Source organism: Echiichthys vipera, assembly GCF_963691815.1.
Source record: "Echiichthys vipera genome assembly, chromosome: 5".
Taxonomy (NCBI): domain Eukaryota; kingdom Metazoa; phylum Chordata; class Actinopteri; order Perciformes; family Trachinidae; genus Echiichthys; species Echiichthys vipera.
Window position 1 is genome coordinate 34,596,853 of NC_139830.1, and position 17,027 is coordinate 34,613,879.

The 17,027-nt window shown below is 42.1% G+C and overlaps 2 protein-coding genes across 3 annotated transcripts in view; one reads left to right on the top strand and one right to left on the bottom strand.

The window, feature by feature from the left end:
- Window positions 1-6,973, top strand: part of tpst1 (tyrosylprotein sulfotransferase 1) — a 97,586-nt gene extending 90,613 nt beyond the window's left edge. For both annotated transcript variants that reach the window (XM_083913605.1, XM_083913606.1), the window contains one exon: window positions 6,612-6,973. The gene's annotated coding sequence lies outside the window, so the exon portion shown is untranslated. The remainder of the gene's footprint in view (window positions 1-6,611) is intronic.
- A 3,450-nt stretch (window positions 6,974-10,423) lies between these two features.
- Window positions 10,424-17,027, bottom strand: part of sgsm2 (small G protein signaling modulator 2) — a 230,214-nt gene continuing 223,610 nt past the window's right edge. Inside the window, exons 15-23 of the mRNA XM_083914451.1 lie at window positions 15,833-15,961; window positions 15,518-15,700; window positions 14,160-14,543; window positions 13,870-13,994; window positions 13,353-13,435; window positions 12,921-13,030; window positions 12,748-12,844; window positions 11,862-12,029; window positions 10,424-11,598 (exon numbers count right to left, since the gene is read on the bottom strand). Coding sequence (XP_083770577.1) covers window positions 11,510-11,598; window positions 11,862-12,029; window positions 12,748-12,844; window positions 12,921-13,030; window positions 13,353-13,435; window positions 13,870-13,994; window positions 14,160-14,543; window positions 15,518-15,700; window positions 15,833-15,961 — 1,368 coding nt within the window. The 3' untranslated portion in view covers window positions 10,424-11,509. The remainder of the gene's footprint in view (window positions 11,599-11,861; window positions 12,030-12,747; window positions 12,845-12,920; window positions 13,031-13,352; window positions 13,436-13,869; window positions 13,995-14,159; window positions 14,544-15,517; window positions 15,701-15,832; window positions 15,962-17,027) is intronic.

The following is a 17,027-nucleotide window of genomic DNA, read 5'->3' on the forward strand; positions in this document are numbered from 1 at the left end:
GTTGCACAGTATTGCGCCGGTAACTCGTGCCCAAAATCCGCAAATATCAAAAATCATCGGTTACAAACATCCACAGATATAAGGGTTTTATACAGCAATATTTAACAGAATATGTCAGTTTTTTACCTTCTTCTTCACACAATGGCATTATATCACCGTCTTCCTGACTGAAATATGTCCGTGGTCCACACGCAAAACAAAACAAAGACCATAATGCACTTGGCGCAGTAAGAAAATCCCCAGGGCAAATGCTGCCCCCTAGTGACCATATTTAAGCACTGAATTTGGCGAAACACAATTGCCTTCACAGTTTTAACACATAGTTTTTGACATAGAAATGGCACTGTCAAAATAAAACAACAAATAAACTTATGAAATAAACTTTACATTTTCCATGTATTTAATAACTCATGTGGAAACTCGAACCTGCCTGGTTTTACCACCCGGTTACACCAAGATAAGGGATTAAGCCAGGAAATCTTTTTTATCCTGGCTCAACTTATCTGGGATCCAGTTGCACAAAAGCAGGATGATAAAAGTAGGATATGTTATGACATACAGTAAGTTACCTTGGAGATTTATTCTGAGGAGCTAGCCTGATCCAGACCATGATAAGTTCCAGGAGGCCACGGTGATGTCCCCTTGGACAGCCTCATGATGTCCCAGACCACAGTGATGTCCAAGGAGGCCATGTGATGTCCAAGAGGCCACAGTGATGTCCACAGTGATGTCCACAGTGATATCCCAGAGGCCACAGTGATGTCACTGGCCACAGTGATGTCCCAGGCCACAGTGATGTCCCAGAGACCACAGTAATGTCCCAGAGAGCACAGTGATGTCACAGGCCACAGTGATGTCCCAGAGGCCACAGTGACATCCCAGGCCACAGTGATGTCCCAGGCCACAGTGATGCCCAAGAGGCCACAGTGATGTCCCAGCGGCCACAGTGATGTCCCAGGCCACAGTGATGTCCCAGAGGCCACAGTGATGTCCCAGAGGCCACAGTGATGTCCCAGAGGCCACAGTGATGTCCCAGAGGCGACAGTGATGTCCCAGAGGCGACAGTGATGTCCCAGAGGCGACAGTGATGTCCCAGAGGCGACAGTGATGTCCCAGAGGCGACAGTGATGTCCCAGAGGCGACAGTGATGTCCCAGAGGCGACAGTGATGTCCCAGGCCACAGTGATCACCCAGGCCACAGTGATGCCCCAGAGGCCACAGTGATGTCTCAGCGGCCACAATGATGTCACAGGCCACAGTGATGTCCCAGAGGCCACAGTGATGTCACAGGACACAGTGATGTCCCAGAGACCACAGTGATGTCCCAGGCCATAGTGACGTCCCAGAGACCCCAGTGATGTCCCAGAGGCCACAGTGATGTCCTAGGCCACAGTGATGTCCCAGGCGACAGTGATGTCCCAGGCGACAGTGGTGTTCCAGAGGCCACAGTGATGTCAGAGGCCACAGTGATGTCCCAGAGACTCCAGTGATGTCACAGGCCACAGTGATGCCACAGTGATGTCCCAGAGGCCACAGTGATGTCCCAGAGGCCACAGTGATGTCCCAGGCTACAGTGATGTCCCAGAGGCTACAGTGATGTCCCAGAGGCCACAGTGATGTCCCAGAGGCCACAGTGATGTCCCACAGGCCACAGTGATGTCCCAGGCCCTGTCTGGGCTGACCCTTAAGTGGTGGATTCATTGAAAGCCATTAGGGGGCCAAAGGTAATCTCCATCCGGCCCTTGTCCTGGCATGGGCATGGTTATACACCAGCTGTGCTTCCTGGTGGTTTGTAAAGGGTCTGAGGAGAACATGCTCACCCTCTGTCCCCCAGCAATATCCCAGAGACTTCAACTGTGAATACATGTCATCATCACAACCAAACAGAGTGACCTTCTTGACAGAGCTGTGATGTTAAATGTGATCATTCATAGAGGTTGTGTGGCTCACCCTGTGATAGGTGCTGGTAGATTATAGAGGACATAAAGACACTTTGATAGTCGGCACTGCAGACCATCTAAAATTATAAGATGTAGAATATTAAACCAATCAATGCAGATCACAATCAAATTACAGTGTTCATTGATTGACAATACACTGCCTATAGAAAGTCATGATACCCTTTTTTTGTTTTACAGCCTGAAATGATAATACATTAATAAAAAATAAAAATTCCAGCATGATAAAGAACATTTTGCCATACAACATTCTCGTGTAATATTTTTTTTCAAAATTTCTGAAAAAATAAATAAATGAAAAACTAGAATAGCAGGGTTGTAAAAGTGAGAGTCCCCAGATGTAATACTTTGCGGAGGCACCTTTTGCTTTAATTACAGCCATCAGTCTGTTTGGATTTGTCTCTATCAGCTTTCTGCACCTAGATTGGGAAATATTTCCCTATTCTTCCTGCAGAACTGTTCGAGTTCAGTCAAGTTCTGTGTTCAATTCAATTCAATTCAATTTTATTTATAGTGTCAAATCATAACAAAAGTTATCTCAGGACACTTTACAGAGTAGGTAAAGACCACACTCAATGACTTATTTATGATTTACATAGACCCAACAATTCCTCTGTAGAGTACAGTGGCAACGAAAACCTTCCCTATAACAGGCAGGAACGTCAGACAGACCCAGCTCTGTGGAGGACGGCCATCTGTCTTGACCGGTTGGGGAGGAAGAAAAGGAGAGAGAAAGAGAGAAAAGACACACAGATGGACAGAGAGAGACAGACAGACACACTTCCAGAGATGCAAGCAAAGCCTAACAGTAACTATAATATTTATAGTAATGTGAATATAACGTATATGTTAAGGCAGTTAATACAACAGAATAGTAGAAACAAGCACAGCTAAGGTGACAGAATATGAAAATGATAATAATTATGGTGGCAAACCTGATCAATGATGAGTAGTGGCAATAGCAGCTACGATACAGCTACAAATTTTATAGTTTATTAAACTAGTGATAGTATATATGAGTAACAGTGACAATAGCAGCAGGAAGCGTCATGTAGGACCACGGCAGCAAGCACCACCACGATCAGCAGAGACCTGCGAGACGACAAAGCACAAACAGCTCCGGGGAAGAAGCTGAATTAGTAACATGCACTGATGGGACATGAATGATTCAGACAGAGAGAAGAGAAGCTCAGAGTATCAGGAAAAGTATTATCCCCCGGCAGACTAGGCCTATAGCAGCATAATTAAGCAGAATAAAGTCTCATCGTAGGCCCTAGCTGTAAGCTTTATCAAAAAGGAAAGTTTTAAGTTTACTCTTAAATATGGGGACAGTGTCTGCCTCCCGAATAACATTTGGGAGTTTGTTCCACAGGAGAAGAGCTTGGTAGCTGAAGGCTCTGCCTCCCATTCTACTTTTGGAGACTCTAGGAACGACGAGTAGCCCTGCATTCTCAGAGCGCAGAGATCTAGTTGGGTGATAAGGTACTATGAGCTCTTTAAGATACGACGGAGCCTGACCAATAAGAGCTTTGTACGTAAGGAGAAGGATTTTAAATTCTATTCTAGATTTTACAGGTAGCCAGTGCAGAGAAGCTAATACAGGAGAAATATGTTCTCTTCTATTTGTTTTAGTTAGTACACGAGCTGCAGCATTTTGGACCAACTGGAGACTCTTAACAGACTTATTGGAGCAGCCTGATAATAAGGAATTGCAATAGTCCAGCCTAGAAGTAACAAATGCATGAACAAGTTTCTCTGCATCTTTCTGAGACACAATGTTCCTAATTTTTGCAATATTACGCAGGTGAAAATATGCAGTCCTTGTTGTTAGTTTTATGTGAGAATCGAAGGACATATCCTGATCAAAAATAACACCCAGATTCCTTACTGTGGTGCTGGAGGACAACACAACATCATCCAGAGTAACAATGTCTTTAGCTATTGAATTTCGGAGGCCTTTGGGGCCAAGTACAATAATTTCAGTTTTGTCTGAGTTTAACATCAGGAAATTGCAGGTCATCCAGCTTTTTATTTCCTTAATGCACATTTGACATTTTATCTAACTGATGGGTTTCTTCTGGTTTGATCGACAAATATAATTGTGTATCATCAGCATAACAATGAAAATTTATGGAGTGCTTCCTTATAATATTTCCTAAGGGAAGCATATATAAGGTGAGTGGTAATCGACTGCACTCTTCAAGTCCATCCACAGATGTACTGTAGAAACCTTCAAAGTCACCATGGGCCTCTTGGTAGCTTTCCTGGTCGATCTTTTCCGACTCGGTCATCCAGTTTGGAGGGGCGGCCCAATCTAGGCGAGGTCTGAGTGGATCCATATGCCTTTCACTTCGGGACAATACTCTAAACGGTACTCAGAGGGATGGTTAAAGCACTTTTGAAAGCATCTTTCCAACCATGGTGAATTCTTTGTGTTACCATGCACTACTAGGAGTGGAATCCTCAAGGAACAGCTGATTATATTCTGAAGTAATCAAAAACACCACAGTTGATGTCAGGTGGAGGCCAATTAACTTGGTGTGTAATCTGGAAGGGGATTGGTTATACCTGAGAATGTTTATAATGGTTATGCTAAAGGGACTCATCACTTCATCACTACAGTTTTTCATTTTTTAACTTATTTTCAGAAATTTTGAAGAAAACAAAATCACTTGAATGTTGTTAGGCAAAATGTGTAAATCACTCTGGAAAAATATATATTTTTTATGTATTATCATTTAAGGCTGTAAAACAAAAAAAGTTACTATTTCAAAAGGGTATAATGCTTTTCTATAGGAACTGTATCAAAATCATGTTCACCTGAACATTTATGCAGTGAAGGATTTCCTATTCAGAAAATTCCCCTCATGGGCACCTGAGGGGGGTTTCATTTTGACATGGGTGCAGTCATCAGATAGTCCAAATGGATTGTATATGAATTATTGGTTATGTCCCATGCAGGGGCGGATCTACAAGTTAGCTGCCCCCCTAACTTCTGTGTTCTTAAAACTGTACGTGTAAAAACAAACCGCCACTATGTCCACAAGCTTTTCAAAGCATTGAAACAAACAATAAATTTGCCAAAAGTGAATAATTGTAAATATAATCTTAAGCCCCTGACCAACTCAGCTACGGCCCTGCATCAAAGGTGCAGAGCGGCATTCACAGTCCGGCTCCCACAGCGAGTCTCCTGCGGTGGAAAGAGTGGAGCGACTGAGCTGCCTCCGAGGTTTTAGACAAACCACTTTGACTAAAAGTTACATTTGGGAGGAATGTCATGTTTGCTAAAGGGGATTCAGCATCAGCAATAACAGTGTGTGCGTTATTTAGCCAGACGTGAAATCACTCGCTCGTAATTTGTGAGAGCATGTTGCCCTTTGATCAGTTTTGGTTTTAGTAAAGACAAGAACAGCTTCATACTGAATCCATATCGTCTACAGAGGGTCGCCTTTCGCTACGTTACAACACACTACACAGCTCTAGCTAGGAGATCAATCATTTAGATTTGATGAGCTACTCAGTACTATAAAAGCACTTACTGTCACATATCACAGCAATGACGCTGCACAAATGAAACCAGGTGACATCCTTTACTGTCAAACAGGGAAAATAACAAATACAATAGCATTAGTTAACATAATTAAATGAATCTTTTCTGATTTTATAGTTGTTATGCTTATTAGCTACATGGCCCTACAGTGAAACCTTATACAAGTATAACCTTTTCACCTCCTGACTGCAGGCAAGAGTGGCTGAAGAGAGCAAAACAATGAAAAGGAAAGCAGAAAGTAGGGATATTGACAGTTTTTTTTAGTAAGAAAAGTGCACAGCAGGAGAAGGTAGTGAACTGGAGAGACCAGGAGGGTCAGAGCAGGAGAAGGCCACAGAAGGGGGTGAAGAAACAAGTGAAGGAGAAGAGGATGTGAGGGATGAAGAGGAGGCAACTGCAGATTCAGAAGGTGGGACAGAGGCAGGGAGTGATCACCAGGCAAAAGAAGATTAGGCCTATTGCAATTCCCCCTGGACCACATGGTATTTTTTATTCTCTTTCCATATAAATTGCAGTACAGTAGCATTACCTATCATGTCACTCAGGTCATGCTGCTCATGTCACCCATTTACATTTGGGGAACCGCTTACCGTCCTTCCATGCCACCCTGCCAAGACCTCTTGCCACCGCTTTTGCCACCCCATGTAGAATTTCCTAGATCCGCCACTGGTCCCATGTAGAGTTCAAAGAATGTACCTTGTAGAAGAGGTTGGCATCTTGGGAGGGACATGGTTTGTTTCTGTCCCCCGGGATCCCCAGGCCTGCCTTTATTTAATTCTAGGGCTTTGTCCTCTGCTGGGGTGAGGTCAGCTGGTGGTGACCCACCACCCATGACATGCTTTTCAGGTTGTTGTTTTTTTTACTACAGTACAGACAATGTGTGAGCAGGCACCTTCTGGGTGCAATGTACGCTTGTGTGTAGTATTTGTCAGGGATCTTACCTTTCTGCAGGATGTTCTTGGATTTAATATTGACTTGCTGCCATATCCGTTTAGGCCCGGTCATATTTAATCTACATATACATGCATACATACATGCATACATACGTACATGATTTGGCACTTATTTAAACTAAGACGAAACGTTGTCATGTCCCTGAACAGGAACAGAGGTGCAGTGGAACAGAAAATCGTGGACATCATCTCACTCATCTCACCGTCTGTGTTGGGCCTGGGCATGTTTTAAAGTTCCCCTGACCACAGCAGGACCGTCTCCCCACCAGAGTCAGGGCTGCCACGGAGAACTCTTGGCCTTCGATGTTGTACTGTTCAAAGAAATAATACTAACACTTCTCACAACCACAGAATGTTTGCTGATTGTTAATTTTCGTGTCACATCACGCTCGTCGATTCTTAGAAATGATTTCTGGCTATTTAGAAACAAACTCTGTGATTCTGTTGTAAGAAACTGCAGTGAACTGAAATCGCAAGAAGCATTTATGAATGGAAAATTAGCTTTTGAAAGATGCAATACCTATTTTAATGTTACTTTTTTCATGCCTTTGTATTGTGCAATGTAATGACCAATGGGTACTGATCAGTATCAACCATGATAAACAATGTTTTAAAAAAAACAAAAAAAAAAACATGTTGTCAGACTGGTTCTATTTGGTTGAATGGGGATTAATCCTTCTATAAAACAAAAGACACAAAGAGAGAGTGAATATAACTGAACATTAAAATTAAATGAATGAAAAATGTTTCAGTAAGTCCTGATAATGGCTGGTTTAAGTCACATTGGTGAATACATTTGAATGTTGTTACATAACTTTCTTTGTTTCATGGACATACTAAATGGATTGTAACCTATCAAAGACAACCCCCCACCACAGCGACTTCCTGGTTGATCCAATACGGAAGTGCCAAAAACGGCAGTTCTCTGAGTGTCCACGAGGGGCAGGTTTCATAATAGAGCAATTTCTCATTGAACCCCGTGTTAAACAGGCCGTTTTCACAGCATCATTAAACCTATTTAACGCCTGGGACAAAAAAAACATTCTAGTCTGTATGTTTAGGTCATATCTCCATGACAACACTAGCCTTGTACAAATTTTTACTTTTTATTTTATTGGATGTTAAAGTTTATGAATAATTAGGGGCATGGCCTCTTGAGTGACAGCTAGCCCCCCCGCCCTCACTTCTCCTCGGAGGTAAATGTCAGCCACATCTGCATTCATTGTGTTTGTTATTTTGGCCACTTGGGGCAGTGCAGTTGCTTAATTCAACATCCAACATTAGCATTCATTTGGAGTTGTTTGTGTGGTAGACTTAAGACCAATGTTCTCTGGACTAAACCAACTCCTGAGGTAAATATGAGGCCCTTGAGGTGCTTCACTGTGTCTGTCTAGCCTGCTGTTGTAGTGCTTTTAGAGCTTTTTTTGTGTGTAAAACAGCTGTTATGAGACAAATGATAATGAACCAATACAAGACTACACGCACATCTATTGTGAATATAAAAATATCAACTAGCAGCTTTAAACTATTCTGTTCATGTCTTTAAGAGGAACAATTATAAACAGAAGTCATAGAACATGTAGCATCAAAAGTAAAAGGAAATAAAGTAGCCCACTACTGAACAACCTCTTATTTAATAATACATTACATTCAAGGCAAATGATACATCAATACATATTTAGCAATGCAATCATTGGCTCTAAATAAATAGAAATTTGAAATCTTGGAAGTCAGTGCACAACATTGAGAAAGAACACTTAACAGTCAACGTGGAACATTGTTGCACATATTTTGCATCTCTGCACAGTATACATGTCCAACTAGTGCTGCTAAAACCAACATAAAAAATAGATCTCAATATATATGTTCGGATCATCTTCATAGAAATATTGGGCTTTCGGTTCGTATTTACAGTAATATAGACTTTGATGGATTTTTTTTCAAACAACAGAAATTGCACAGTGGTTAAAGAATCCAAGATCACCATTTTCAAAAAATATTGTACACACATAGTAAACAGTCAGTCTTCAAGATGCAGTATGGAATTGCACATTGTTGTCATGCCACAGAGGGGGCTGTTTCAAGGCTTCGGTACACAATGTCCAGATTGGAAGAAAAAGTTCTGTACGGGCCTCAGTTCCCCGGCAACCCTCCTCCGCCGGCGTGGCGGCAGTCTGCTGCAGGGGGAGAGGCCGTAGCGAGGTACATCCACACCACCGGCGGTTCCTGGGATCAAACTGGCGAAACAGAGAGCCGGATGACTACAGTACACTTTAGGATTGGGGAAGACTCATGGCACTTGAATCACAGGTGCAGGTCCGTGCTGAATGACCAATCATATGCAGCCATGTTGGACATTTTAAGGGTCACACTGACGATGGGGGTTGAAACAGTATCAAAAAAGTCCCCGATTCTCACTTTAGATACAGACATGAATGTACTCTGTGCTGTTACTGTGAAGCCAAATTCAACCCTAATACTGACTCACTGCAAACTGCAGAGAGTTTGGCATTAAAAGCAGCTTCTATTCACACCACAGACCAGCCCACTCTGGACTTTAGGCAGGAGGAGAATCAGGTCCCACATGGACAACTGCAGCCACTTTTCCTGACAGTAGTACAGCTAGAAATCTTTATGATTTGTCTCTATACTTCACAACAAAAACATCATTCATTTAGAGGCTGGTAGTATCTTTATTTTTCCTATTATCAGCAAGTCCCATTGAACAATAATGACTGTATCCTACTAACAAGTATTTTGTGTGTGTGTGTGTGTGTGTGTCTTTATATCTTGTACATCTTAATTAATCTGTACCACAGAGCTCCACTGCTGTCCAAATACACCGGTCTTCATTATACCAGCACACATACTTTACATAGTCCTGCTTAAGGTTGATTACTGGGAAATATACCTGCATGATCCAGAGATGTTTAATATGTGTGAGCGTGCCCGAAGATTTCTACAAACCTCATTAACACTTCCACACGCTTTTGGAGATACAGTATAGTTCCACCTTAAATTGCCATTTTTACAATAATTGAACTGGATCAACTTCTCACTTGTAGTGGTCTCTTCCAATAACTTGTCATGCTAAAATGCCATGCCACACTTAAGTGGTGTGATAAAATATGTATTAAAACAAGTGAATGCAGCAGACAAACTGAAATTATGATGTTCAGCATCTTTAGTTGGAACCACAGACTGTTTACGTATGATGTGAAGCGATCAGGTGGTGAAGCTGCAGTATCGAAGTCCCGTCCATACACCTGCCCCGACCAATCACGAAGCAATCACAGCTGTCAATCGTGACATTTCGTCTGTTTATATAGCATCAATTACTAATTAAATCCAAACTCTACTGAACATGGAGGGGGTTTATGATCTCTATTGCATGTTGATGTTTTGGCTTCACTTTCAGGAGCAGTCAAACTGTCCATCTTTATGTACAGTCTATGGTAGGAACCAGAGAGTGGGAAAGATATGGTATTTTCATAGGATTTCTTAACAGTAACAAAAACATCTAGAAGAATGCCAGGCTTATTGTGAAAGGAATAATCTTTAGATACAGGTAAATACAGTCAATGGCTTATTTTCTTTCCATTGTCGAATTAGTCTTGTTTCATTTTTAATTGTCTTATAACCAATTTATCTCAGACAGTTGTGTCTACTACCAGCCACAGATCTATAATACTTCATTTATTGGACAGTTTCTTCTTTTATCATGGGTCCTTCAGTCTGTGATTCTCTCTGTCCTTTGAAACTGTGTGTGTCTTTATATCTTGTACATCTTAATTAACACGAGGGTTTTACAAAATTGAGGTCAGAATCCAAACTCCCCTCCAGTGCAACTCAACACATCTAAGAAACCTTTGACTAGCCACAAACTTTCTGAGATTAGGAAACATACTTAAAATTATGTTTAAACATGAATATGTATTTCCAAGCATAATGGTCTTAAAAGGTGTTGGATAATCATTTATTTGCACTTTAAAAAAAGACCAGCCTTAAAAACCTGATGTGTGGGGACTTGTATGTCTAATCATAGATAGTCAGGTCCTCCTCTGGTCACATCATCAGAAATATGACCAAAGCCACGACCTCAGCACCCCCAGTGGCAGCTGCGGCTACCTGAGATGCACAAGTTCTATATTAAAGTAAGGAAGGCCTGTGTGCTTTTGTCTTCTGTCTTTGAACAAGGATTCAAACATGCATTGACCACTGACTAACATGTTCAGGAAAGTTGGCTGCAATTCATCCAAAACTTCGAATTCAGCTTGCCGTTGAGTGGCGCCTCCAGCCCCCACCACCTCGGGTGAGGCCTTCACAGGCACCATGAAGGAAATCCTCTCACAAAGTTCAACTAAGTACCTTGGGTACCTGTTACTAATAAAGGCAACATTTGTGTGATAATAAACTCTTGGACAAAAAGAAAGGTGTGTGTGTGTGGGGGGGGGGGGGGGGGGGGGTGAAAACACACATGCTTGTTGTAGAAAAAACATGAAAAGGTAGTTGGCACAGTCCATTTGGTCACTAAGTCAGAAAAAGGGTGGCACTCTTGAAAACTGTATTTATAGGGCCCATGTTTGTGTGTGTGTGTGTGTGTGTGTGTGTGTGTGTGTGTGTGTGTGTGTGTGTGTGTGTGTGTGTGTGTGTGTGTTTTCTTGCACGCACACACTGTGTAGGACTGGGGAGACTCAAGAGTTCACAGTGTGATCAAACTCACAAGCATGCAGACAAATCCACATGTCTGAATAGACACCATGGGCATTCCATGTGAAGGTGAATGTAAACAGATGGAGTTCCAGAGCCCAGCTGCTCCAGAAGCGCTCCTGCCCCACTCCCAGGGCCTTGATCTGGGCAGGGAGGAGAATCGGACTCCCTGCACCTGCTCTGGATAAGGGAAGGCCTGCAAACACTGAGCGATGAGAGGAAGAGCTAAGTGTCCTGTAGTCGGAAACTCTCCCTCTGCATCATCCCCCTCTCTGTTATCTCCTCCTCCTTCTCCCCCTCCCCCTCCTCCTCCTCTTCCCTTTCCTCCTCCTCTAGAGTCACTTGTTGTCCATCAGAGACTGGACCTTGTGCACCAGCTCACGTGCTATCTTCAAGATATGTTGGACATCATGACGCTCAGCCATTTCTGTGGATCAGACATACTGTTAGAGAGGCAGCTACAGAATAAGTATACATGTATACATTTTTGTGTTGACGTAATCATGTACATTCATGCAACAGCTATTCAATTCATTGGAACACAGTAGTTCTGTTACATCTACACAGTTTACAACACAATATAACTGGGAACAACAAACTTTAAATATCTGTTGTCAACTGATGGCAGCCGTGACAGGATAGTGGGGAAAATGTAAATACAGTTCACACTATATTGTGTGTGTCTCTTACCATTGAAGAACTTAATAATGTCAGTGAAGTCCATGTTGTTGTCCATGATGATCTCACGGTAAACTGTGACCAGGGCCAAGGCCAGAAAGAGGACAAAGTGCTGCGAGGAAATCCTGGGAGCCACCCAGATCACCTCCCACACCGCAAAGACATCCTCGTACAGGAGCTCTGGACACACACACACACACATCTTCATTGACAGCATAAAGTATATATATAAATGACTACATAGTATTCTAATTTTTTTTTTTTAAAGATTTATTCTTTTGAAGCCTTTATTATATAGGACAGACAGGAAATGGGGTGAGAGAGAGAGGGGGAGACATTCAGTAGTGCCTCGAGGACCTTCAGCCTCTTCACATGGGGCGACTGCTCTAACCACTGTGCCACTGGCCACCCCCATTGTCAGCTTATGTGAGAGACTCCGAGTCATGCTCCTCTGAACTAGTTCTGATCAGTCTTTGTGAAATAAATGAAATAATAATAATAATAATACATCATAATTCATGTTAATTATTTTTTGTATTATTAATCTGAGACAGCACTGCAGGGATAGGTAGTAATGAGTTACAACAAATATGAGCACACAAAGGTTGTTTTTGGAGTATTTTTTGAGCCAGTAATCTAGTTTTTACTTTGTTACATTTGTCAAAATACCTTCATTATAACTAGTGAAGTAAAGATTTTCAGTACTTTACCCACCACTGCTGCAAATAAACTGGCAACTACAACTGCAGTTTATTTGCAGTTGTGACCCTCAGTGTGCCGATGCCTCACCAACCACCAGGAGTGTGTGTGGTTCAGCAGGCAGGTTAACATCTACACACTGCTTACTGTGTGAATTTGGAGAATACAGGTCTGTGACAGTAAAGGATGTGTTGGTTACCTCTCTTAAAGTCCAGCAGGAACCAGCGGTAACAGAAGTAGAAGTGAGTGTAATCTCCATTCTGCTGCATCAGTTCAAACAGTTCTGAGTCCAGGATCTGACATCAGAGAGAGCGTCAGTTGGCGTGCACACACACACACAGACACACACACACAGCAAGAGTTGTCCATCACCTGAATCAGTGACCTCATGTTGGCAAAGTGTGTGTCCATAGCTCCACAATTAGGGAAGTTCTGACTCATCCTCTTCATGAGCTGAGTGAAACAGCTGTACGCGAGGCACTCTGACACACACACACACACAGGAAGAACAAGGGGTCATGTAGCAAGGTAGCAATTAACCTCTCTCACATTCACATTTAATCTGAAATGGGAAACATCATGTTAACTGAGCTGACTTATATACTTTTTATGATGTTTGATTGTTGTATAATTTAACTTTATTTTCATGCATAAAACCCGACATGGCTGTTACATCTGTAATGCAAGTGTTTATTTATTATGTCTGTTATTAAACCAGGCTAACATTACTGAGGTTGTTGTTCATCTGTACCTTGTACAATAATAATTACAATAAGGAGATATATGATGATTCTTTCTTCTCACCATCATCCAGGATTACCATTAGTGGAGCGAGCAGGTCACACATGCCCTGAATGTAGCCCATCTCTAAATGCTCCCACACATAGCTGCAACAAGGAGACACGTCATGACAAAAGAGAGCAACTCACTGCATGTTAGGTACATGTGTGTTCTTATCCTCTACTTTATTCACTCTCTTTTACACCAACTCCTAAAGGGAAATACCGAAGGGTGTCTGGCTCTTTAGCCACATGTCCCACTATGTTCACCAGCTAGCTGCTAACTCTCTCCACCTGTTTGGTGCTGAGGAGGTAATGTACAGGTTTATCACAGGTATTAATACGATGAGAGCGGTGAGAATAAATCACAACAGTCAATCAAAACAATGAGCTAAAAGACACCAGGAAGCTCCATAGAGCTGAGTGAAAGTGTTAATTCTCTGTGGGTTTGTTACGTGTACTTTCACATTACACAGTCATTTTGATCCATTGTCCATACAAAAATATTGTACATAACAGCGTTAATTGAAGGATCTAAATACCTGCACATGATGTTACGTAACTTCTCCAGGTTGGCTGTGGTGAAGTAATAATAGTTGCGGTCGCAGCGCTGCACATCTTTGTCTATCCTGTGGAGGTTGAGGGCGACTATGTCCAACAGCTCGATCTGCTCAAAGGAGACATTGTTGTCAACGTTAGCGTATGACTCATTGTAAATCAAAGATTCATATGTTTAGCCTTTAAGTCATGATTTTTCCCACTTGTTGCAGTCTTTCTCATTCAGATTCAATAAACAAATATACAAACATAAATATCCATATACTGTACGTACTGTATATGAGGAGAGTGAAGGTGATATCGCCTCTGCAGCTGCTCCATTGGTCACCAGTTTGTCCAGCTGACTACACAGCCTGTCCTCAGTCAGAGAGTCCTGACACCCCCCTAGCACGCCTGAAGTCCTGCCCTCCTCCCCGCCCCCTCCTTCCTCCTCCGTGCTCCCGTCATCTATGCTTGACAGGATCTGGGAATGAGCAGAGGTCACTGAGTAGTTCCTGGAGGAGGGGAGACCCGAGTCAGGGGAGTCAAACTCCATCAGAGGTCGCTCCCCTGGGGGGAGGGCTGCAGGGGGAACCAGGGTGGTCATGGTAGGGGCACTGTCCTCTCCACTGGGGGTCTCCTGGCTCCCTGCATCCGGCTCATCCACTGACATAAATACCTGAAGAAGAACGGACCTTTAGAAGTGATGGAGAGCGAGGGCATGGATGCAGGGTGTAGGATCATAAATTACATCATGTGGATCATTATGATTTCACCATTGAAATCATGAATTCTGATTTCTCAGTAAATCTTAATGTCTCTTGCAAATGCACGCGCACACACACCACACAAGGTGAAATCAATAGTTTATCGTCTTTCAATGGAATCCTATCATGATGAAATCATAAATCGATATTGTGATACACATATCTGATGTGAATTATTCTTTATATTTTGCACTACAGTTCTTAATGAAATGAGAAAATGCTCCGGTTTTTTTTTATCTGTTAAGTATTAAATTCACAGCCTTATAACAATAGGCTTTATCATGTGGTTATTTCATATATCATCAATATAATCTATTCATTTGTTGAATTACCAGAAAACATGCTATGTCCTAAAATATCACAACTGATATGAAAATGGCCTATATCTGTATATGATTGAAGGTTTTGGCCTTGGCAATATCAGCCATAGTACAAAGTATCTCCCATGTGCTAAAAGTAGTAGTTGTTTCCAAATTAAGGGACATTGTGTCATTTAGGAATATTTAGTTTAGAATTTAGCTTTGCACTTCCATGAATCTGGGGGACATGCAAGAGACAGATTTAAATAAGAATAGCCTGGATGTCCTGATGGCCTAGGGACTTGGACACTCTCCATGTAATCGCAGCTGTCTGTCTGTCTCTGTCTCTCTGTCTGTGGACAGGTTTTGTCTCTGTGATAAACTGTGAAATGTGCACATTTGTAGAAATTCACTATTATACAATGAATATCATACATACCTGGATAATGTTAACTACAGCAATTATATTAGTCTGAGCTTCAGCCACAATGAAGACACTACTGTAACAGGTACTCTCCATATTGCTATGTCCTAAAAGGAGTCAGGTATGTGTTGGCTGAATGCCATATTGTGTTGGGCCTCTTCACCTCGTTGCTCAGTGTGGAGTCTCTGTGAACGAGTCGCAAGACGTGACTGTCGATGCTGCTGCCTGACGAGAGCTTGGCAAAGATGGCCGACTGCATCTCCTTCTCTCTCTGCTTGACAATCACCTCACAGGCCTTCCACTCCCGCATCACCTGCTGGTAGCGCTCACTGATCTTTGCATCAATCTTCACAGGTAAACACACATTGCTTTTTAAATTAAGACACACATTAAGACTCTGTGTGTGTGTGTGTGTGTGTGTGTGTGTGTGTGTGTGTGTGTGTGTGTGTGTGTGTGTGTGTGTTTGTGTATGGTGTACCTGGCTCATGTCCTTTTTGCCCATGCCAAACTTGTAGTGTCCCAACAGGAAAGGCCAGACCTCCTTCCTAATGTCATGCTGCACTCCTCCATAATAAACCAGCCTTAGCAGCTCCAGCTCCTTATAGTTCTACAAACACGCACATACACACACACGCGCGCACACACACTCACACACACACACAAACACACAAAAGATAATAGGAACAAGAGGAAAAGGAAGTGCATCATTAATAGGAGAGAAAGAGCGATTGCAACTCAGTCAAATGAAGACGTAGATGAGTGCAGAAGATAAAGGACACACAGACATGATTAGAGTGTAAATTAGTATTGTTTGTAGTTTTTGCTTTTTTGGAGTTGATGAATGACTACAGTGGCTGCCTTAATAGCTATGATGGTATCACACTGCACTCTGTAATGAGACTTCATTCCACTGAAACTCATTAAATTTGCATTAGAGTGAGGGGTGGAGACCGCAGGAGCAGTAAATGATCCCTGACTTACAATTAATACACAACAATACAGGAGGATACACTATATATATATGAGGGCAAATTTATTGATACACATTTAACTAAGAGGTAACTGAAGCTCAATTACAAAGTTATTAAAACGTTTTATTAAGTTTAACCACAATTAGCAGTGTGAATTTGCAACAATCAGCTTTTCACATTCTTGTTCAAAGCAACAACAGGGAAGAATAACAGAGTCATGTGAGTGGTCACAGCTCTATGAGGCTCCTCAGTGCTCCAAGACAGACAGTCAGTAGTGGAAAGTTATTTCCATTTCGTGCTACATTTAGTTTCTATTGCACTGCATTTGTAGAATAGTAGAGTAGAATACAGGTGAGAGCAGCAGGTGAAAGCTGTAGACTGATCAGGGGTGTGGCTGAGCAGCAGAGCAGGGGAGGAGCCGAGCAAACTGTGACAATATCAGGCTTTGATACACACAACACCTGTTTGTCAGTAACCCTGTTGGTTTTGCTCGTTTTATGGGATTTGTTGACAAAAAGTAAAATGTTGAATATCACCAGATTTCTTGTTTAACTGTGCTCATAGGAGAACAGTTGGGTCTCTGTCAATCATATAGTGTGGTATGGACCTAATCTAAATGAAAATTGTCCTGAAATAAATTGTTATGATTTGACACTTTAAATTAAAGTGAATTCTGATGAAATTCTGTTCTAACATATTACT